A 22,907-nucleotide genomic window follows, 5' to 3' on the forward strand; every position below is an offset into this window, starting at 1 on the left:
TTATCTTGGAGATTGGTTAGAAAAATACCATATTAGCACAAGTGAGAGATATGGAAGCCAGAGTTAGAAGGTGGAGAGGAAGATGTCACTTAGAAAAAAGGTTAAGAAGTAGAACTGACAGGACTTGACAAGTCTGTCCTGTCAACCCTCAGAGACCAGGGCCTAAAGTCAGGTGGGGGTCCCATAGCTTCCTGTCATCAGTAGCCACTTAGTTTCTGGGACAGCTTGAGTTTAGGTAAAGGGGAGAGGAATCAGGTTGAGCTGGGAATGTGAGGATGAGGCTGCCAGGAAAAGGGGACAGGTATGTGGTTAGTAGCCAGGTAGGAGCAGGTGGGGCGTGGTCAGTGACTACATCAGGCTAGAGATGGTGGAATGATGGTGGCAGGAAAGATGAATATATGATAAGTCACTGGATCAGCACAGGGGAAGTAGAGGAATGAATATATGGGCAGTGGCTAAGTCAGACTCAGGGAAAAGATGGAGTGAGGTCAGAGGCCAGGTCAGGCTACAGGGGATTGAAAAGAGATGGGGCTGTCGTCAGTGGCTAAATTAGGTGGGGTGTGGGTACGGTGAGAGGACATTGGCAATGGCTAAGTAAAGCTGGAGCTGGGGGCGGGATGGGATGCAGCCAATGGCTGGGTCAGGCTGGGTAGGGGCTAGGGCTGTGGTCAGTGGCTGGGTCAGGCTGGGAGCGAAATGGGGGTGTGGTCAGTGGCCTGGCTGGGCGTGGGATCAGCAAGACCCAGTTTCCTCTTTGGGTCTCGTTTCCTCTTTTCTGTTTGGGGAGTGGGGGAAGGGGATCTTCAATTGGACCAAGAAATTAAAGGAGGCTTAGAATTGGAAGATGGCACAGGGACTGGGGGTATGTGGCAGTTGTGTTGGGTTGGGGAGGCTGCTCAGATGAGCAGATGGTATGCAGATGGATGAGTGGGTGAAAAAGGTAGAAGGGTGTTTTAACATGATGGGAAAGCTCAGGTTTGGATAAGGGTAAATTAAGGTAGGATGTGTGAATCAAGTAGGGAAGGCCTGGCAGAACTGAGGTTGGGAATAGGTGGTAAGCAGATGAAGAATATGGAGAGTTAAAGGCAAGGGAAGTACTTTGTAAGGGGGTATGCAGGAAGGGTGTGGAATGCAGCGCCAGGGATGAGAGCTGGAGAGGAGGGCTTAATATCTAGGGAATGAGGGAGCAGTAGGAGTTAACTTTCGGTAGATTCGGCCACCCTCTTCTCCCATGACAAGAGCATTTCCTTGGTCTGCTTCCCCCTTAGTCATCAGTCTCTTCTCCCCTCGGTAGTTCTCCACTTATGACTAGACATTGTGCATCTCCTGGGCCCCTGTCCCTTTCTTATCTCTCACCTTGTAAACAACACAGTCCAGGAAACCCCAATCCTCCATTTGTGCTGGCCACAGAAAGAAACTTGGATTTAGAGAGTAGAATAGAGAAGCTGGATTCCTAGTTGCCTGCACTTCCAGCCCAGATTGTCATCATTCTGGGTTAAAGAAGTCCCCGTGACTACCTAGGAATAAGACTTTCCCCCAAAGCAAGAGCATCTACCTAGTGACAGCTTCTTAAATTTCATCTACCTGAGATCAACTACCCTGACCTCAATCATAACCCCTAAAGCTGCCCCCTAATTCCTAACATTAACTCTGACCCTAACCAGTTTCCTGATTGCCAATACTGGCTTTGACAGTCGTCTCTTTCCTAGCAGAGAACCATATTCAATGCCTGATCCTAAATGCTGACCTGACTTTACCGTTAACATCAAACTCCCTGACCTTAACTCTAAATGCTGAGTCTTAAAACTAATATTCACTTGTATTTTTATTCCTAACCCACCCCATCATTATGTATCCCTAATATTGACCTTGCCAACTTCTGTAATCCCTAAAATGGGCGTCTAACCTAATTCCTGTTGTTGACCTTTAACCCGACCCTGAACTCTAACTTTGATTTAGGCTGTCCATCCCAGAAAACAAAATAATGGCCTCAATCTAAACTTTACATATAAAATAGGCTGAATTTACACTAATAACTCGAAGTTTCGACCCTGGCTTTATAACTCTTAAAGCTAACGTTAAATCCACCACCCAATCTCATCTAATCCCAAACTTAGCAAAGCGTTCCTACTCACATATCCACTATCAGCTAACCTCAAAACCTATTACCGCCCTGCGCCTCACTGTGGTCACTCCTCACCTTCCCTAAAGCCCACCGCAGGCAAAGGACTGCGCCTAGGAAAAGCCTGGCTCCCGCAAAACGGCCTACTGAGCTCCGAGACCAAGCCGAGATATATTGGACCCTGACCTCTCCAAAAGGACCCGAAACAGACGCAGGACTGCCAGCGGCCCCGCCCGCCCGCCTCCCGGGCCGGGCCTTGCGGCCCCACCCCGGGGCTCTAGCTCGGCCCGGTCCGGCCTACCTGAGCTGCCCGGCTCTGTGCCCCGCCCGCCGGCCCGCTAGCCCGGTCGTTCTCCCGGTCGCTCTGGGGCTCTGGCCTCGCCCTCCCGCCGACAGGCTCTCTCTCGGCCACTTCCGTCCCCGGAACGTCCCCCACCCGCGGGCGGCGCCCTGGGCCCGCGCTCTATGGTTGCCGGGACTGCAGGAAGCTGCTCTGGCCCCAGCTCTCGATGCTCGACAGCCGGCCGAAGACTGGCAGCCCCTCCCCGGCAGGAAGCAAGGGCGCGCACAATCCAGAGGAAACGCCCGAACTGTGCTCGAGTTCCCTTTTAGTCTGGAATCCTTCCTTTTTTCGCTCGAGGCGAAGGCGGAGCCGGATCACCCGAATTCCCGCCCTCAGGGTGTGCGGAGGCTGACGGGACGTCCCCACTATTTGCATAGCTCCTGGGACGTGGCGCAGCACCCAGGCCACTTCCGAGTTGGAGGGAACTCCATGTCCCAGAGTGCCATGGTGGCGAGATGTATTACTTCCGTTGTGTTGGAAGCGGCAGAGACTGGATCTGGGAGGCGGGTCCGCGTGAGAGTGACAGCTAAAGGCAAAGTGCGGCGAAGAGGGACCCGAGACCAACAAACAACTGGGCTGTGGTTCGTGCCTGAAATTCGGGGGTTGGAGCTGGGTGGCGGGGTGAATCCCCGGGTTTCTGTCCATTCTTGTCTGTAGTATGGAGCTGGCACTGGGTCCCAACGACCAAGACCTGCTGGGTTTTCTGCTAGAGGAAAGCGGAGATTTGGGGGTGGCGCCGGAGGAGGCCCTGGAGGCTCCGCTGGACTGGGAGCTGCCGCTCTCCGAGGTGAGTGGAAGTTCTGAGTAGGTGAGGCACGGGGCTGGGGGCGTCCATGAGGCATGGGATGGTGGTGATAGGTCAAAGCCTGTTTATTGAACCATGTGCAGGTACTGAGTGATTGGGATGTGGAGGATTTCCTGAGTTCCCTGCTAAGTCCCCCAGCATCGTTGAAGGCTCTCAGCTCCTTCAATCCCTGTCCTGTCAGTCATGATCACAACTACTCTCTCCCACAGGAACATGTCTCCGTAGATACAGGTGAGTCTGAAATATTTGAGGTTTATGGGGAGGAAAGTGCTCATGGGTCTGGCTATTCATACTTTTTCTTTTGCAGACAGTGGGAGCTGTGGGAAGGTGGCCCAGATGACTCCCCTGCAGGTGAAGGAGCCTGCAGAGCAGGTACTTGACTAACAGGAGGATTATTCCTACATTGCGCAAATGGGGGCAGGATTCCCCATTCCTCTGACAACCCCTTGCAACTCTGCTTCTCCCTCCCACCCTCAATAACCCCAGGAGATTGAGGAACTGATACTGACAGAGGAGGAGAAGAGGCTATTGGAGAAGGAGGGGCTTTCGCTGCCTGGGACACTTCCTCTTACTAAGGTAAGTCTCCCATTGGCAGAGCAAAAGCTGGAGGGAGGTTTTATGAGTCTCGAGTAAGCTAATCTTGTTAATTTTCTATCAGTAACTTGAAAAAGGACCAACCAAGAAAGCAAACCCACTGTTGTCGAGTCAATCTGACTCATAGCTATCCTATAAGACAGAGTAGAACTACCCCATAGAATTTCCAAGGAGTGCCTGGTGGATTCGAACCGCTGACCTTTTGGTTAGCAGCCATAGCACTTAATCACTACACCACCAGAGTTTCCCAAAAAAGGACAGAGGTGGGAAATTTAGCAAATTTGTTGGTAATGGGAAGCTGGGGCATATAGGTAATATGATGGATGCAAAATGCTGGTTTTGTGGGGTCTGAAACATACAATTTCAGTATTCTCATTAAGAAAAAAAAATCATAATTATCAGCACAATATTACTATAGAGCCTTGTGCAAGTGAGGGTCTCTGACACTTAGATTTCATTGACTTCGTAGTAATCCACTTCTGGCTGAATTATAGAATTAAGCTTTAGATCATTCAGTAAGGTTGGAGTAACAGTATAACAAAAATAAATATAAATTCCTGCGTTTATATTTATTGAGTGACTTCATAGGCCCGGTATTGTGCAACTGTGATGAAATCAATGTTCACTGACAGAATGGTTAAGGGAATTTAAATATAAATTTCTTGCAAGTGCAGTGAGTCAGCAGGTCAGCAGGAAGATACGGCTACTGAGTGAATGGGACTTGGAGGCTGCATCAGTAGAGGTGTTGCCTTCAGAAGTGGAGTGACTATCCTGTTCTCTTTTGTATTTGCCAGGGCACATCTTAGTATTGAGTTTTGAACCCAGATATTTAACAGATATTAACAGGATGGAATCCATCCTGAGGAGAGTAGATAAAATGAGATAAAATTTTTGTCCAGGTTTTTTTTTTTTTAAACTCTGAAGAAATGTCAAATGTCTTAAAATAACTAAGGAAGGTTTGTTCAACACGGCTTCAAAGATTAGATACTAGGTCAGTCCAATGGATAGAAATTATAAGGAGGCAGATGTGGGCTTGGGAGATTTAAAAAAAATATAAAATTGTTAAAAGTGGTCCGGGCTTATTAACAGAGATGTTAACACCTGGCTCCCAGCGGCGTTCTGCACAGAAGCCGAGTGCATACTGGTCAGGTGATTGAACTCATTTGCCTTCCAACTCTTCGGTCCAGTGTTCCTCTGATGATGCCCCTTCCCCCATCTTCTTCCAGAAGGAGGAACAAGCCCTCAAACGAGTACGGAGGAAGATTCGAAACAAAAAGTCTGCTCAAGAGAGTCGTAGGAAGAAGAAGGTGTATGTGGGAGGTTTAGAGAGCAGGTATGAAAGGAAGAAGGGCTCAAGGGTGGGGGGAACAGAGGTAGTTGGAAATGATTTTAAAGGGAAGACAGAGGTCATATCCCTGTTATTCCCCCCAGGATCTTGAAATACACAGCCCAGAATCTGGAGTTACAGAACAAGGTGCAGCTCTTGGAGGAAGAGAATCTGTAAGCAACCCTCCAACATTAGTCCTTTCCCATCACCCCCATTTAATGCTGCCCCACTCTTTCCCCTGTTCCACACTTGACTTCTAACTGGGCAGCTCCTATATGCAATCTGGTACTTAGCCTTCAATGTGGGTCCAGGAAGCTCAAAGTACTGGCAGAATTCACAAATAACTATAACCAAGAAAGAGAAAGGAAGGAGGAAGAAACACTTCAGTGGGTAGATGGCATTTGATAGTAGATAGGATTCTAGGGGTGAAGTAAACATTTCAAGCAGAGTGAACACACCACCATCTGGTTTGGCTGGAACTCTGACACAGGTGAGTTGGGACCAGAAGGTAGAGGTTATGGAATGCCTGGTGAGGACTATGGGCATCATTGATCAGGCAGAACTACTGAAGGTATTTGCCAAAGGAATTTGTCAGGGTGGAGAGATTATTTTTTTTGTTGTTTGTTTTTAATGGGGAGCTTTAAGCATTTTATCTGCAGAAAAGTGGTCACTGGCAAAAACAAAGTAAGAGATGATCCAGGGCACAGATGGAGGGGGTGGCCTTAACAGGAGAGTTTCATTGTATCTCAGTTACCAGGCCAGGGTGTGCTCACTCTCTCTTCTCTCCCTTCTCTCCCTCTAGGTCCCTTCTGGATCAGTTGAGGAAACTCCAAGCCATGGTGATTCAGATATCAAACAAAACCAGCAGCAGCAGCACCTGTGTCCTGGTGAGGCTGGTGATGGAAGGAGACATCTTTTTCTCAGGTAGCGGGGGCAGGGTGCAATCCAGAGCCCCTTTCTTTATCTCCTTTTCTCTGTGCTCCAGGTCCTACTCTTCTCCTTCTGCCTCCTCCTCATACCTGCGATGTACTCCTCTGACATAAGGGGGAGCCTGCCAGCAGAGCATGGAGGTAAGAGGCTTGAGGCTACCATCAAGGAAGGCATGGGTTGGGGGAAGAGGCCCTGGCCTGCCCCTGAAAATCTTCTTTGTCCCCTCAGTGTTGTCCCGCCAGCTTCGATCCCTCCCCAGTGAGGACCCTCACCAACTGGAGCTCCCTGCCCTGCAGTCAGAGGTACCAAAGGACAGCACAAACCAGTTGCTGGACAGCTCAGACCATTTCCTCCAGGTCCCTGGCAATTCTTGCTGCTTTTTGAACCACGTGCCTCAGGATCCTGGTGCAGAGCCTCCCCTGAAGTGGACCCTCTCTGACCCCGTCTCAATGCACTCCTGCCTAAGTCCCATCCTTCCCCTGCAGACCAATCTCACAAGAAAGGGTAGATGGCTCTCTACCCACAGCCCCTCGTCTGTCATCTTGCAGGTCAGATACTCAGGCTAGATGGGAGGATGAGGAGGGCCTCAGCAAGAGGCTGGGAGCCCCAGTCTGTGTCCAAATACAAAGGAATGAGAAAGGGCTACCTTCAGCCCTGCCAGGAAGACTGAGGCTCAAACACACCAGACTTACTGGCTTTCTGGGTCTTTTATTAGTACCTGTGTTGTCTCTATCATTCTGTGAATGGGCCTGGTGGAATCAACTGAACCTCATCGTACATTTCATGCAGTGAAGGGAGGGGGTAAGGAAAGAAATAAATGATTCTGATGTCTGGGTCACCTCCAACCCCTCTTTACTGGCACAGCTGGGTGTGGGGGGAGGGAGGTGTGATTGTCCTGGTGGCTCAGGGCTGCAGGAGATTGAGGGTAAGGAAGGGAAGGCCAGGCTAGAGGCTGGGCTTTTAGCTCCTCCTCCCACAGTTCACAGGGTTCACTCTGGGCTCAGGTTTGCTGTGGCTCCCTTTGGTCTAGCTTTAGGCCCCGTGTTTAGCTCCACTACTGGTCTGGAGGCCTTTCTACTCTGCTGTTGCTGCAGGGCCAGCTGCATGGCCCAGATGCTCAGGGGCCGCATGTAAGCCAGGGAGCGAAACACCCGCTGCTGGCAGTACGCCTCAGGAGTCTGGAAGGCCAGGCCCAGGCGCTCCCACACGGTGCGGTAGCAGCCTTCAGCTGTCCAGAAGCCTTTTGAAGTCAGGCCCTGTGGGTAGAGACAGAAGTCATACAACTTGGCACCCCCTGAATAACCACTTCAGCTAGACAGATGGAGACAACAGGGTCTCTGCCCTCAGGGGAGCTCCCACCTAGTGAGGGAGATAAACTTGACCAAAGGGCAAAAGCCCAAATAAAGGAGCTGGGAGGTATGCCAGGGAAAAGGAGGAGGCCTTATGGATAAGATAGCTTTGGCTGAGGAAGTCTGCTGAGCCAAGGTGCAGATGGTGGAGAGACGGGGGGAGTGCATTACCTCCTGGATCATGGTGGCGGCCAGCCCATAGACCACACCCACCCAGACTTCATCAGACTGGACACTGGATGTATCAGGGACACCATGGGGCTGCATCCCATTCACAGCCCCCATGGCCCCTCCTGCAAAGGCCTGGACATTGAACTCGAAGATAGTTTGGAGAGCACGGACCACATGTGGGGTAGGAAATACCTGGAGGAGCAAGGGCAGAAACATGGTCCCTTATACTGGCTTCCCACCTCCAGGGAGAACCCTTCTTTCTCTCAGACTCTTCCATCTAGTTTCTCTCACCTCTGTGTCTCCCTCTCCTAGACCACAGGCCCTCAGGAACCACTGGCCAGCACACTGGTCAGACATGATGCTACGGGACTGAGGCTGGGAGCTGCTATCATAGTTGTAATAGCGGCCTGGAATAGAAGAAGAGCAAAATAAGGCTCCCTGTGTTCCCATGGCTGCCTTCAGACTCCTTAGGACCTGTCCAACCAGCCTTCCCCAACTCACCATTCCACAGCAGCCTCTCGTAGGCCTCTTTGCCCCGGCTGAGGATGGAAGAAAACTTCTCCTGGATGTCTTGTGCCTCACACAGAGTAGCCATCTGGACCATCACAGCCACAGCTGCCAGCCACAGACCTCCACAATATGCACTGATGAAGGACATGGGTTTGGGGGTCAGACCAGCAGCTCCAGGCACTCCCATGCAATACAACAGGCAATGAGTCACTCTTCCCTGAGCCCCACAACCCGCTGGTGTCCAACAGGCAATGAGTCACCCTTCCCTGAGCCCCACAACCTAGGCCCTGTGGTGACCCATCCATCATAGGTCTGGTCTGCATAGCCTCCATTCTCAATGAGTCCATCATGGTCCTTGTCAAACTCCATTTCAGACTCCATCACAGCCTAGAGAGGAATCAAGATACTGAGGACCTACATACTAAGGAAAGAATCGTAGCCAGCTGGGCTCTCCCCAAACACCAGTCATACTGCTGGCACACTGGCCACTGCACATGCATCCCTTACCAGACACACAGGCCACATGTCCCTCAGGAAGCCCTGGTCACCCGTCAGGTAATAGTCCCGATAAACCTGCAGCACAAACTTCAGGTTCAGGTCCTTCCAGTCGGCAGTGTCATGGATCACATACGCATTGACCCGGAGCCATGGCTCGTCATCTGTGTGGAGGGAGGGGACCTGGTTCATTTGCATTGGTGGCTAGAATAGAGAGCACAAAAGTTGAACGAGTGAAGCTCACTGTGGGGTGGAGGGACTTTTACCTGGGTCCCCAATATCATGGGGGATAACGTTCCTCCTTTTCACAGGTGCTGTTAGCCCACTCATCAGGTACCGTCGTGGTGTCAGGTCTTCCTTGAGAGTGGCCAGAGCTGGGGGAGCAGTCAGATAAGTGGGTGGGAGTGGGCAGAGAATGGGCAGGGTTGGGGTGGGGTGCAGAACTGTGTGTGTGAGCCCAGAGAGGAACCAATAAGCACGGTGCAGATATGTGCTAATGGGAGTGGGAGGGAGAGACGATCTGAGTGACCAGGGATGTGGGCAGTTAAGGGGGGAGAAGGGGCACAAGAGGGACCCTTACCCATGTCATACTGCAGACTGAGCTCGAGTTTGGGCCAGAGCATGATGAGGGCAAAGGAAGCGTAAAAGTGGACATCATATGTGTTGTACATGCGATACTCCTGACCTGGAGGAGTAAGGAAGATACAGTTGCCAGAAATCCTCCTTCCCTTTCATAACTCCGTCCTTAGCTTGTCCTCTTAGTGTTGGAGGTGGGGCCCTGTCACCAGGCTACACCCTCCACACCCCAACCAATGTCCTGGGGAAGGCAAAACCCATCATCCAGCCTGTGGCAGGGCACTGACTGGCTTCAGGAACGTGGCCTGCCAGACACTAGCTCACCGGTAGCCCGTACCCTCAAGGTAGCCAAATCGTCCGTACTCCCGTAGCATGGGGCGGAGCTGCCTCATGCCCCCCTCCGGCTCCTCCGTTAGGGCATCCTCAGGAACTTCCAGCCATACTGTGCCTCCATCGGCCAGGAAGTACAGTTCATTGAACAGTGCAGATTTGTACCAGGCAGGCAAGGACCTGCGGAGCCAGGAGGAGGAAATGGTCTGAGTGTGGACCTCTGAACCTCCCAAGAAAGGAAGGAACCTGGGGTTCAGCAGAGAGTAGGGGTACCAAATCAACCTCAGTACAACTCTGCTGACTTTTTGGCTGGTAGAGTGAATTGGGAGTCCCAGTCAGAGTTTTGAGTGCCTGGGAGAAAGGCAAGGTGGCCATAGAGATGGGCCCCACTGGCACCTGTCCTCCAATATTGGGCTCTGCCAAGCTGAGATCCTCTCTTCCCAGTCTGCATATCGGCACAGTGCGTAGTGACTAAGGGCAGGTGCCGCACTGCCATCTTGACCAAAGAACCTTGTATACCGCCTGGGATGGAAAAGCAGAGGGATGAGAACATGGGCTCCAGCTCACAGCCCCAGCCCCTTGGATCCCTTTCTAGACCCCATTACCTATAGTGGACCTGGCCTTTAGCTCCAAACACAATTCTGGGCATGTCCCAAGCCAGCGAGAACTCCAGGCAGCACCGGCCTCGAGGCGGCAGCTTGGCTGCAACACACACAGCCCCAGCAATGCCTACTCCTTTCTGAGAGGGGGTGCTCCGGCCTGAGAGAAGGGCAAGAGGAATAAAAAAAGGCAGCCTCTAGCCCCAGAACTAGGGAGCCCTAGCATGGGAACAAGGCCTATTCATTACCAGGCCTCCCACCCCTGTTCCCAAAACAGGGACAACCTCTCTTCCCACCACCTCCCTGTTAGACCCCCCATCACCAGCGGGGGAGTCCAGCTGTCCATCCTGAAGTAGATCCTGCCACACCTGCTGACCAGTGCTGTCAGGGTCAAAGGCTGTGATGTGGGTTACCGTGGTATCTGCCTGTTAAGGGGCCAAAGACTCTGTGAGGGGGAGCTCCGTAAGTACGCTGGATTCTGATGAACTCTCCAGCTCCTGTCACATACTCCCCACTTCCGAGTTCCAGAGGCTTAAGGGCTGTGGTGTGGGTAGGACTTACGAGTTGATGAAGAGGCCATGACGGGGTGGAGGCGGGCTGAGGGACCAGGGTGAGGCTAGGGGTTCAGGGGCTAAAGTATAGGACAGGCCTGTCCATTACCGTGAGTCGTGCAGCCATGGCCATTGTGTAGGGATTTGGGGGGGTTGGATGATGCAGCAGTAGGCCCTGTACAGTTTCCCCATCGCGCTCCAGACAGAAGGGCTCGTTCCACAAACCCCCTGGGGCATCGTCCCTGCCCCCCAGTCCGTTCCGCATGGTGAACATGATGGACACATCCAGGGCTTCGTCCCCTTCATTTTCCACATCCCACACAAAGACTCCTACAGGCAGGCTGCTGTCCTGGGAGCAAAAAAGTGGACTCAGGTGATCCCTCCCAACCCCATTCCCCAGGATCAGTCCTGGGCACACAGGACCTGACTCAAATACTCCCCAATATACTCTCTTCTATCTCCCACTCCCATTTCCCTATATTCTCAGCAGGCTGCCCACCAGGAGAGAGAAGACTGGAACCAACTGGGTGGTGGTCCTGGGAAGCCAGTGTGATGTTACTGGCTCCAACCTCCACCCTTTCATAGGTCATAGAGTTTCCAGCAAAGGCAGGTCCCGGGGAAGGGGGCAGGGGCAATGGAGAGAACAGAGATGGGGAGCCTTACCTGGTAGTCATGGGGCAAGATGGGTGTGATTTGGCGGCAGGTGAGAGTGACATTCTGGCCAGGAAGCTGATAAACAGTCCAGGCTCGGGGATAGAGGGCATGGTAGAAGGCAAAGAACCCACAAAGACCCCAGTTCCAGCTGCGCAGGACGCTTGGGCGCTCCAGGGACAGGACTTGCTGGTATACAGTCTGCCCTTCCCGACGCAAGCACACTGTGAACTAAATCAAGAAGACAAATTAGGCTGGAACGGGGTAATGCACAGGCACTTCAAAGTAGTCTCCCTCACCTCAAAGTAGCTCCTCCCCTTCCAGAGCCTGCAACTGTTACCATCGTACCAGCAGCCTATCATCACCTAGGCCTTTCCCCCAAGCTCAGTGAGTTACCACCAAGTTCTCCATCTATCTCCCAAGCTTCCTCTGCCTTTTCTACTACCATGGTCTTAGTGACCTAGCCTAGGCCCTCACCATCTCTGCTTTTACCCTCTGCCCATCATTTGGGTATCAGAGTGAGCTTTCTTACACACAAATCAAAATATATCAGTCCCTGCTTATATTTCAGTGACACACCATGACCCTCAGGCTAAAATCTAAACTCTTCTACCTGGCTTTCAGTGCGCTTCTTGACCTGGCCTCTGCTTGCCCTTCATTATCCGTTCAAGCACCTATATTCTGGTATCAAATACTCTCTGGTCCTTGAGCACATTAATTTTTCCTCCTCCTTGCCTTGGCTTGGGCTCATGCTCCATCTGGTAAAACCCATCATCCTTCAAGGACTAGGTCAAACGCCATCTCCTCCTTCTCTTCCTGAAGCAGTGAGTCATTCTCTTATGTGTCCCCATATCCCTTTATTCTAGCACTCAATGTATTATGCTACAATGTATTTATTTACCATTCTGTGTCCCCCTCTGCTCTATGGGTTCTTTGAGGGTAGAGACCCTTTTTAGTTCATTGTGTATTTTTCTCCACCTACAACTCCACGGCAGAGTTGGTCTGTGTGTGGAGAGGATGAGCAAAGTCTCAGCAGTGTGTCTTTTTCTCAGTATACTACCTGTCCCTCTGATTTTGACACCAATGTGGTCTCACACTCTCCATTTTCTCTAAAATTTAGGCTCCTGGAGGGTAGGAGCTATGAGGAATAGGTAACTCTTCCCTTGGTTAAAACTGTCTGGTATTTTTACTGTACGTATAAAATATGTTTTCATGTTGTTAGAATAGTAGATAATGGTTAAGACCACAGGCTTTTAACCACAGAGAGAAGTGCTTCTGAATCTTTTCCATTTGCCAACACTGTGACCTTAGGTATGTTACTAAACCTCTCTGGATTTTAGTTTTCTCATTTGTAAAGTAGACAAGATAATGGAACTTAGCTTCTAGGATCGTTTTTAATCTTAAATATTAAACAAAAAGTGCCTAGTACAGTGCTTAGCACATGTTAAGCATGCAATAAATGGTAACTACCATTATTACTTTAACTGTAAAGTCACAATTCCTGAGGGCATTCCCTTTGGGATACATGAGGGGTGAGCCAGAGAGGAAGCCTAGGGCATGAGGCAGGGCTGGTAAACCTGAACTGGGAAGGGCACTGTCATTCATTGGATTCAAGGCCTGCTAGCCATTTCTCCTTTGAAGATGAGCCGAAAGCTGGAGATAGCCCTCCGACAGTAAAGAAGAACTTGGTGGGCAGCTCAGAAAGGGAGGTCGCTAGAAAAATATGATGAAAGATAACGCCACGTGCTCTGGCCCAGATGTGATGAGGGAGCAGAGGATAAAGAAGAGAAGCTTCAGAAAAGGGAAGCAAGCTAAAGATTGAAGTCTAGGAGAGGATGGCTTTCTAGGCCCTAAGCCAGAGAGACCCCAGAGGAGTAATCACCAGCAGAGAAGCTGACCTTTAGCTGAAAGACGGCAAATCAGGAAGGGTAGTAGATGCTCTAGGAATCTTTTTTTAATTTTCCATGCATTTGTAGAACTTTGGGTTTTGTTTCCCTTTAAGGTCCTACTAATGTTCTTTCATCCAGGTTAAGTGATCTAGGAAGTCTGTGTACTTTCTGTGGCTGGGTACTGGTTCAGCTGGTAGAGGTGGGGCAGCAAAGGAGGCAGGAGGCATTTACTAGAGAAATGGAGGGCATGGGTGCCATGGCTGTTTTGCTCTTTCAAGGACTGTTTGCCCTGGGTCTTATTCCTACAGTATTTCCTAGTATAGTACAAGGCTTGGCACACGGAAAGCATCATGAAAGTACTTACTGAATCACATACACATTTAACTGCCACATCCTACACTAGCCAAGAGGTTCTTCCTGGCCTGGGGAGGTACTATCCTGGGCCTTTCCTCCGCTCCTGGCTCTTACTTGGTCAGCAATGACTGTCTGATGCTGGTACATTCCAGGGTTGAGCTGCCAACGACAGAACTGGCCTCTCCAGCCACGGGTGATAGTACCTCCCCCGATGCCACCCAAGGGACAACCTAGAGAGAGAATCAGAATGGTCAGTGGGTGGATGAGAAAAAGAAAATGAGCCTATTTCTTACTTTCCGTACTATAAGGATGGGTTCCTCTTAAAAACCTAGGGGATGGGGCAGTGCAACTTGCATAACCTGGAGCCCTTTCCCTAACTTTGAGGCAGACCTGGAGGGTGAGCCCTCTCTGAGCAGGGTAGAGCTGGGTGAGACTCACCATAGATCTGTCTCAAGGGCACGGAATTCAACATGTCAATGAAAGGTGTCTTCTTCTCCACTCGGGTCTTCTGGTACCACCACTGAAAGTACCTGAGGAGCAGAAGGCAGTGTGAGGGTTAGGAGGTAGGTGGGTGGTGCTTCATGGGCTACACTTACTCTCTCCGGACACCCAGCTGTTACCTCCCACTAAATGGCCTGAAGACCCAACACTTCCTCTTCCAAACCTCTCCTCCTATTGACTTCTCTACAATTTAGTGTCCCTTCATCTTTCCTGTCACCTTAGCTCACAGTGGGGCTGTCATTGTTTCTCCTCTCTACTCTCCTCAGAACAGGTTTTTAATTCTTTCCTTACCTCTCTAACTCAGCTATCACTGCTTTAATTCAAACCTTAGGAGCTCTTATCTGAGGCTTTGAAAGGGCCAGGTATGGTTTCCTGGCCTGTATCACTCCCCGTCAAGAGGAATAAGCACAGAGCTTTCTTCTTTTTAGAATGTTTATTTTCTTCCCAAGTATAAAAGGTAAAAATTTGGAGAATACAGCAAGTGGAAGGGAAAAAACCTTACCCATAGGCAGTCACTGTTTACATTTTGGGGTATTTTCTCTAAATTTTTGTTTAGTGCACCATTTAAACTGGAAGCTTTCTGATTTTGCTCTCTCATACCCTCTGAATAAAGCCTTCTAAAGATCCCAGTATTTTTCTGGTCTTGTCACAGCCCTATTCAGAACCTTCTGGGGGTGTATCTAATAGACAAGTGATTCACTTTGGGATTCAAGGCTCTAACATCTGCCCCAGCCTACCTTTAGTCTTATTAAATATAAATTCCCATTCAGGGTGAGTCCTCGCCAAGCAACCCCTCCCCTGCCAGACCCTCTCCCACTTCCACTCTCCTCCACACCCCAGACATTTTATGTCCATTGTTCAAGCATAACACTTCTAACCATGTAAATGGGTAAGTAACTCCTCTGAGCCTCAGTTCTTCATCTACAAAATGGGATACCTTCTGCCCTACCTACCTCATGGCATGGTTCAAAGGATCAAATGACATAATGGGTAAGAAAGCCATAAAGTGGAATACCTGTGCTAGGTACGATTAATACTTGTACAGAGAGTATCTCAACTCCTAATCAAACACTGCCTTGTTATTTCAATGTTCCTCACATGAGTCTGACAGACTTTTAGGTTCCTTAAAGAAAAAGACAGTGACATTGGCTAGCTGAATATTACCTACAGCTCCATGTCCAGGGGAGGTTCCATGGTCTGCAGTCAATAAATATTTGCTGTATTTACAAATGAATGAATGTACAAACAATAGGGCATAAGAGAGATAAAAGACAAGAGGGGAGGGAAAATGTGATTAAAGAACAGGGAAAGCAGATTCTGGGGGTAAAGGAGAGGGAGAGAAGACAAAAGATGAGATGATGCAAAGGCTGAAAATTCTCCCAGGCAGCTCAGAAGAAACTGGACTTTGAAACTAGAGTCTAGAAGGAAGGATTGGTGAAGGGAGGGAGGGAGAAGAAATGCTGAGGACAGGCAGAACAAAACCCATTGCCCAGCAAGCAGATTCCGATTCATAGCAACCCTATTGGACGGAGTAAGTAGAGCTGCCCCCTTAGAGTTTCCAAGTTTAGAGTAGCAGACTGCCACATCTTTCTCTCACAGAGCAGCTGGTCAGTTCAAACCACTAGCCTTTTGGTTAGCAGCCAAGTACTTAACCACTACACAACCAGGGCTCCTTAGGAGTCTAGAGTAAGCACTCAGTATTTATTGAATGAATGCTCCAGCTGGAAAAGAGATCAAAATTGAGCTCTTACCATACTGAAGCCTGAGAACTCTGTCTTGTTGGAGCTTTCTGGGAGTGTCTCCATCTCAACTCCCTCTTAGGGTCTACTTCTCTCTCACTCAATCTAGCAGCTGGCCATTCCTGGCCTATTTGGCCTACTCTATAACTTCTTTTTTTTTTTTATAACTTCAGCCTCAACTCTGGATTATCCAGAATTCTTCCTTGTCTCACTCCTGCTCTCACTTCAATGCAGGACCTCATCCCATTCCAAAAGCCCTATGTCAGTGACGCCCACCCTATCCTGGTATGGGGAGCCAAGGTCCAGGGGGCTGAGCACTGCTTCAGGCCTCTATGACTCAGGAGCTGAGGGAGGCTTGATGCCCACTAGTTCTTGACCTCATTGTTCCCACCACATGTACCACACTGTGCTTCTCTCAGTGTCCTGGCCCTAGACTCTATTTTCACCCAAAGGCTTTCAGGTCAATGTTGGGCTGGGTCAGCTTCAGAAAAAGCCCGGAGGGATGATTTTTCTCTGGTACAGGCCACCCACAGGAATTAGCCAAGAAGCCAGATATCCAGGCAGTTCTGATCCTTCCTATTGCCTAGCGCTGGGGTAAGGCAAATGGCCTCCTCACCCCCAACCCCATAGCGCTGGCCTGGAGAAGTGAAAGGTCCCCTACTTAGGGGTTGTCGGAGCTGGGTTTCCCAACCTTTATGCCTCCCTCCTAAGCTGTGTTTCCTGTGTGGACTGACTCAGGATGACCTCAAGGTGATGCTTTCTGTCTTCATATCCACCTGCTCCTGTTAATAGGTCTGGTTCCTCATCACTAGTCTTGGAACTCAGTGGGGATCTATCTGGAGGGATCTAGAGGGGGAAACAGAGCAGGCTCTGGAAGACTTACCAAGAGCTCTGGGGGACATCTATGGCAGTGGCACTCTGGTCAGAAGTCTTCTTTTTTTTATATCAGAGGCTGTCTATCCCAGGATAGAGTGACCCACAGCTCTCTTCACCCCTCCTTGGGGTTGAGAGCTGGCAGGCTCTCACCCATTCCCTAGAGCTAAAGCTTGACAAGGAAAGAAGTGGATGGGACATGGTGTGCCTAAATGAGGTACAAAGCCTGCCTCAGAAGCTCAGGGGAATCTGAGAACCTCCCTCTCACAAAAAAATAACATTGTGTCAGTACTACAGCAGCTACACTATCTTTTCCTACCTTGCCACAAAGTACAGAGGGGCCCCAGGTTACAAACGAGATCCATTCCTGTCTGTCTTTAAGTTGAGTTTGTAAGTAAATGAAAACAGGTACATGATTCTTATTTTATTCAGTATCAGTCAGACGTGTGTCTTAGTATATATTTTACCTTTTTATGCACATAAAACACTTAAGAAACACATCCAAATACACTGAAAAATAATATTACAGTAATAGTAACTACATATGGTGCCATACAGGAGAGAGTAGTGCCTGAGCTCTTTATTATGCACCGTTGTATTGAACTCAAATTTTAAATGCAATTGGCTTTATAGCAGTCTGTTCTTGAGTACAAGTTGTCTGTAAGTTGGATGTAACCGGGGACTGCCTGTATAGCTTATCCCAAGGAGAAGAGAGTATGTGTGAGGGTGACTGCAGGCCCCGATGTTCCTATTCTTTTTCGCTGAAAAGACAAGAAGATGCTGGGAGGAAGGGGGTTGCAAAGACATGTGACCTGGTCTCACTCTCCAAAACCATGAACCTAGAATATGCTGGGGATAGGGGCCACCTAATGGGACAAGGAGCCCACCTGTTTCTCACCCCTTTCCACTTCTGCTGGAAGCCTTGTGCTGGAACAAAGTGAAGCCAAAGGTTCTCTAAGCAATGGGCTGTACTCACCTGAAGCCCACGCCCACAAGCTTTATCATGTTGCTTAAGGAGATGTTGTTGGCATCAAAGGGTTTCCTCTTCTCTGCAAACTCATGAGCTAGGCAGATGCGCCAGCCAAAGGCAGGCACCAGGTATCCTTTAGCTTTACCCTCATAGGAAGCCATTAGCTGCCCAGAGTTCTCCGGGTTGCAGCAGCCCGGCTCATCTTGGGGTCGATTGTCTTCAGGGTTCTCACAATCCGCAACCTGCACGGCCTCAGCTCCTCCAGTATCTTCAAAGCAACAAACCCGCGGATCCTCTTTGCCGCAGCTGGTCTGCTCCGAGGCTGGGATGCTGGTTTCCATACTCCCAGTACCCTGGGTCCCCACGACCTCGATGGGCCCTGGTCCCGCGCCCTCTGGAACAAAGTATCTCGCCAGCCAAGTCCAGAACCGGACGCCGGTTGTTGTTAGGTGCCGTCCCGGAGGGCCAGGTGCTGGGGAAAGCTGAGGTGAGCTACTGCCTCTGCGAAACCGAGGAGCTGTTGCTGCAACGGCGGCGGCAACAGCAATGAAGCCGCCTCGGGCTCTCCCTTGGTCGTCTCGCTAGGTCCTGGGGAAGAAGGGTCGGGACTCATCCTCGTTGGGCCGCGGCGATCAGAGCGCCCGCCCTAAGGGCGGCTGGGCCCGCGGAGAGGGGAGGAGTCCCGGCGCCAGCCCGCAAGGCACCGCCCCCGGGACCTGCCCGGGAGCTCGCTGGGCGGCCGGGGCGGGCCGGGGGCCGGGGCGGGCCGGGGGCCGGGGCGGGCCGGGGGCCGGGGCGGGCCGGGGGCCAGGACTGCCCGGTCCCTCAGCCGCCGCACCAGGGCCTCCAGGGCTGGGCGCCGGGTCCCGCCGGCGGGCCTCAGGAGCAGCCTCCGCACCCGGCTGGGGCCCGTGGGAAGGTGACCCTCGGCGCCGGGAGCACTCGGGCCCCTTCCGGTCCGGCCCTGCGGGCACTTCCGGCCGGAAGGGGCTCGGTGGGGGGGCCGAAGGGAAGTCCCGCCTCTGCCCCGCTGCCGACGCCGCGGACTCGGCGGCTCACCCGGCCCGGTCCTGGGAGGCCGGGCAGGTGAGGCCTCGGTGTGCCGAGACCTCCGGTTTCGACCGTGCGAGGTGCCCGGCCTACGGGCGTGGAGGGGCGGGCAGCCATGGCCTCGGGCGGGGACGTGGAACTTTAGGGAAGGGGGACGGAGGCCGGCCTGGGGCTCCCGGCAGGTAGGGGAGAGGGCCGGGGGTCTGCGACCCAGAGCGACGCCTTCCCCCTAGGCAGTACTGGGGCCGGTGCCACCCGTTCGTGCCTCCCGTCCGCCTGCCCACTCCTCAAATCCGCCGCTTTTCTCCGGCACCCGCACTGTGATGCTGACCGCCCACCTCCTCAGGCCTCACACCCGGGTACGGGCCTCAGACATCCTTGCCGTGGTGCTGACCTCCGATCGCCCTTATTTCCCTCTAGATCTGATTCCGGAGCTGCCATGATTGAAGTGGTAGCAGAGCTGAGCCGGGGACCTGTGTTTCTGGCGGGGGAGGCGCTGGAATGTGTGGTGACCGTCACCAACCCCCTCCCCCCCACGGCTACTTCAGCATCCAGGTGGGGATGCTGGTACTGAAGGAAGAAGGTGGTCCTTACGGGAGAAAAACCCAACCCAGTGCCGCCGAGTCGATTTCGACTCTGGAGGGGAGCCTGGTATCTGTAGTGCCAGGCGGGAGCTCAGGTTGTCCTGCAGCTAGCTACACCACGACCTTCTCGCTCATTGTTCTCTCATCGTAGGCAAGGGCTATTTAACAGAAGATGCGGATGACATAGCACTCCTTCCCCCTCCCCCATGCCCTTTATACCACTGTATACTTTTCTTTGTTTAATGGTTTCTCTTGGGGGTTCTGTATTTCCTGATCGCTGGGACTGCCACCTCACCTTGTTGGTGTCCTCTGACTGTGGTAGGTAGTTGGAAGAGCATTTGTGAGGTCAGGGACTACCTTCTGATGCCTCCTTTTCCTCTTTCCATAGTGAGGCTCTGGCCTGGGCTAGTGCCCAAATCCACTGTCAGTTCCATGCCAGTGAGAGCCGAGTGGAACTGCCTCCCCCTGATTCCAGTCAGCCAGATGTCCAGCCTGAGAGCCAGACTGTCTTTCTGCCTCACCGAGGTTAGAGATGGGGCATTTACCTCTGGAGGGGGATGGAGCCATTGTCGTCTAAGGGTGAAATTGTTAAATTGTTCATTTGGGTTGTATGGTCCCTGTCACATTGGGAATGTAAAAAAAAAAAATTAGGGGAATGAAATTACCTCTTTAGGGGTTTAAAGACTATGTTCCTATCTCACACCAGGAAAAGAAAGGTAGCTTAGCTTGAGGTGCCTTTTGTTAGCAGTGCTTCACTGCCCCAACTTGCTGTGCTAGCCTTGCCCAGTACTAAACAGCAGGGCCATGACATTTCTGTCCATCTTACCTCTTCTAGGAGAGAGGGGTCAATGTATCCTTTCTACTCCACCAAAAATCCTGTTCTGTGACTTGAGGCTAGAACCTGGAGAGTCCAAATCATGTGAGTGACTGCCCCCCGCCTCTGGATCGCCTTCTAAGTCTCCTGGAGGGAGGCCTCCTCTGGCTGCTTCTGGCTGCCCTGACTACTGCTTCCCAATCAGACTCCTACAGTGAAGTGCTGCCCATAGAGGGACCACCCTCCTTTCGGGGTCAGTCAGTCAAGTATGTCTACAAACTGACCATTGGCTGCCAGCGTGTCAACTCCCCGATCACTTTACTCAGGGTCCCTTTGAGGGTTCTTGTGCTGACTGGTAAGTAAGGGGCCCTGGGGGGAAGGGCTGGGGAAGAGCCTCACCAAAGCAGAAATGGTCTTAGGGGGCTTGTGAAGGGGAGGAAGGGAAGTTTCTTGGTCTTAATGAAGATGACAGGGAATTGGGGAGGTAGGATTCTGGAGAATAAGCTGACATGAGTGTCTTTTCTTACTTTCATTCCTCTCAGGTTGCAGTCTAAAACCCTAACTTCTGCTCTCATTTCTGTTCCCTCCCAGCATTACCTCCCCACTCGCTCTCTCCCTAGGCCTTCAGGATGTCCGGTTTCCCCAGGATGAGGCTGTAGCCCCATCCAGTCCATTCCTGGAAGAGGATGAAGGTGGAAAGAAGGATTCATGGCTAGCTGAATTGGTTGGGGAGCGCCTCATGGCTGCCACATCCTGCCGCAGCCTCCGTGAGAATCCTTTCTAAACTGTCCCACCTTACCCCACCCTTATAGTATTCTTGTCTCAGAGAGAGTTTTTTCTAACTTCTGTGTTCATCAGTGAGGATCCATTGATATCTCACATCAGGTTATAAAGAAAAGCTCCACCTTTTGGCCCCATGTTTCCAGTCTTGGGCATTGCCAGTGTGGGCTTCAGGCTTACAGCTTCCCATTCTCCCCAGATCTGTACAACATCAGTGATGGCCGAGGGAAAGTTGGGACATTTGGCATATTCAAATCTGTATACAGACTCGGCGAGGACGTGGTGGGAACTTTAAACTTAGGGGAAGGAACCGTAGCTTGTTTGCAGGTGAGAGGAGAGAGGGGCTTCTGGGATACTGGGCCTGGAGGGCTAGGATGGAAGGAGGAGAAGGGCGTGCATGAAGAGGGGTAGTATGTAGAAGTGGGTAGTGTGTTCACCCCGGGTCCCTCTGATGGGTTAAACAGCTTGAGGTTGGGCTGCCCTCTCACCTACAGTCAGCACTTCCAAATGCCTGCTAGCCTGCACCTTTCTCCTTGCTCCCAGTTTTCAGTAAGCTTACAGACTGAGGAGCGGGTACAGCCTGAGTACCAGCGGCGTCGTGGGACAGGGGGTGCCCCTTCTGTGTCCCATGTGACTCATGCCCGGCATCAGGAGTCCTGCCTGCATACAACCAGAACCAGCTTCTCCCTCCCCATTCCTCTCAGCTCCACTCCAGGCTTCTGCACAGCAATTGGTGAGACTGTGATCACTATGGAGATGGGGTGAGGGGTGGAAGAAAGCAAGTCAAATGCTATGCTTAGGTAGGGCATAAGGGATCCTGATTTGTAACACACCATCAGACATACCTGCATCCGGTCTCTTCCTGAAACCTTTCTTCAACCTCTACTCCTGTTTCCTAGACTCACTGACCCCTAAATTCTTTTTTTTTTTAAATAATTTTTATTGTGCTTTAAGTGAAAGTTTACAAATCAAGTCAGTCTCTCACACAAAAACCCGTACACACCTTGCTACACACTCCCAATTACTCTCCCCCTAATGAGACAGCCCGCTCTCTCCCTCCACTCTCTGTTTTCGTGTCCATTTCACCAGCTTCTAACCCCCTCCACCCTCTCATCTCCCCTCCGGGCAGGAGATGCCAACATAGTCTCAAGTGTCCACCTAATCCAAGAAGCTCACTCCTCACCAGCATCCCTCTCTGACCCATTGTCCAGTCCAATCCATGTCTGAAGAGTTGGCTTCAGGAATTGTTCCTGTCCTGGGCCAACAGAAGACCCCTAAACTCTTAACAGCTCTGCAGAGTTCCTTCCCCACCCCTACGTGTTGGAACCCTGTGATGCACTGGATCCCCCAGCACTTAAAGCTACCTAGTCTTGATTGTCCTACTCTGGGGTTATTAGGTACTTGACACTGTTTTCCTTATCTGACTTCTTTGGCTTACATACAAGATTTCTCCAGAAAAACCCTTGAACCTAGCTCCCTGCGCTGTGACTTCTCCTTCTCTTTCTGAATAAAGTTTTTCATTCACTAACTACATCCTGTCATTGGCTTTTAGTCCTGTTGGCTTCTAATGCTTCTATCTATGTCTTTTTTTTTCCAGTGTCTCTAAAGTGGCGACTGCATTTTGAATTTGTCACATCCCGAGAACCAGGTTTGGTACTCCTACCCCCCATGGAACAGCCTGAGCCTGCCACCTGGACAGGGCCTGAGCAAGTGCCTGTAGACACCTTCAGCTGGGACCTCCCCATCAAGGTGCTGCCTACGAGCCCCACCCTGGCCTCATATGCTGCCCCAGGCCCCAGCACTAGCACCATAACCATCTGAAACTGGCCCAACTGCATACTTGTCTTCAGGATACTGGGAACCCAGCACCTGGACTCTAGTAGGGCCCACTTTTCCCACCTGGGGCCCAATGGCATGGACAATGAGAGGCAGACTTTCAGCTGTAGCATTAACTTATTTATTCAGAATAAATTGGCAGCTACTAGTGGTTTCCCTAGAAG

The 22,907-nt window shown here is 51.3% G+C and overlaps 4 protein-coding genes across 7 annotated transcripts in view; 2 read left to right on the forward strand and 2 right to left on the reverse strand.

The window, feature by feature from the left end:
• TLN1 (talin 1) overlaps positions 1-2,652 on the reverse strand; it is a 31,287-nt gene extending 28,635 nt beyond the window's left edge. For both annotated transcript variants that reach the window (XM_049895312.1, XM_049895311.1), the window contains exon 1: positions 2,424-2,652. The gene's annotated coding sequence lies outside the window, so the exon portion shown is untranslated. The remainder of the gene's footprint in view (positions 1-2,423) is intronic.
• A 322-nt stretch (positions 2,653-2,974) lies between these two features.
• Positions 2,975-6,952, forward strand: CREB3 (cAMP responsive element binding protein 3). Of its 2 annotated transcripts, none has more exons than XM_049895317.1 (9): positions 2,975-3,252; positions 3,480-3,501; positions 3,578-3,642; positions 3,757-3,846; positions 5,091-5,197; positions 5,296-5,364; positions 5,994-6,078; positions 6,177-6,261; positions 6,350-6,952. In XM_049895317.1, the coding sequence occupies exons 1-9, from the start codon at positions 3,124-3,126 to the stop codon at positions 6,685-6,687; spliced, it is 990 nt and encodes a 329-aa protein (XP_049751274.1). In that variant the 5' UTR covers positions 2,975-3,123; the 3' UTR covers positions 6,688-6,952. The 2 variants fall into 2 exon arrangements, with proteins under 2 accessions (XP_049751274.1, XP_049751273.1); XM_049895316.1 differs by having other exon boundaries at positions 2,976-3,252; positions 3,354-3,501.
• Positions 6,643-19,105, reverse strand: GBA2 (glucosylceramidase beta 2). The gene is made up of 19 exons (XM_049894947.1): positions 19,083-19,105; positions 18,464-18,932; positions 17,686-18,260; positions 14,035-14,126; positions 13,711-13,826; positions 11,366-11,584; positions 10,812-11,051; positions 10,474-10,576; positions 10,158-10,311; positions 9,949-10,074; positions 9,560-9,732; positions 9,227-9,331; positions 8,913-9,020; positions 8,659-8,810; positions 8,432-8,538; positions 8,143-8,285; positions 7,933-8,048; positions 7,642-7,833; positions 6,643-7,377 (listed from the first exon to the last, which is right to left on the reverse strand). Exons 1-19 carry the CDS (start codon positions 19,103-19,105, stop codon positions 7,111-7,113), a joined length of 3,480 nt encoding a protein of 1,159 aa, XP_049750904.1. The 3' UTR covers positions 6,643-7,110.
• On the forward strand, positions 18,456-22,891 carry RGP1 (RGP1 homolog, RAB6A GEF complex partner 1). 2 transcript variants are annotated; one of them, XM_049895314.1, is made up of 9 exons: positions 18,456-18,809; positions 19,150-19,284; positions 19,702-19,838; positions 20,149-20,232; positions 20,333-20,482; positions 20,748-20,894; positions 21,107-21,234; positions 21,451-21,640; positions 22,505-22,891. In XM_049895314.1, the coding sequence occupies exons 2-9, from the start codon at positions 19,169-19,171 to the stop codon at positions 22,726-22,728; spliced, it is 1,176 nt and encodes a 391-aa protein (XP_049751271.1). In that variant the 5' UTR covers positions 18,456-18,809; positions 19,150-19,168; the 3' UTR covers positions 22,729-22,891. The 2 variants fall into 2 exon arrangements, with proteins under 2 accessions (XP_049751271.1, XP_049751272.1); XM_049895315.1 differs by having other exon boundaries at positions 18,456-18,765.
• Positions 22,892-22,907: the final 16 nt, after the last annotated feature.

Source organism: Elephas maximus, chromosome 9 (assembly GCF_024166365.1).
Source record: "Elephas maximus indicus isolate mEleMax1 chromosome 9, mEleMax1 primary haplotype, whole genome shotgun sequence".
NCBI lineage: Eukaryota > Metazoa > Chordata > Mammalia > Proboscidea > Elephantidae > Elephas > Elephas maximus.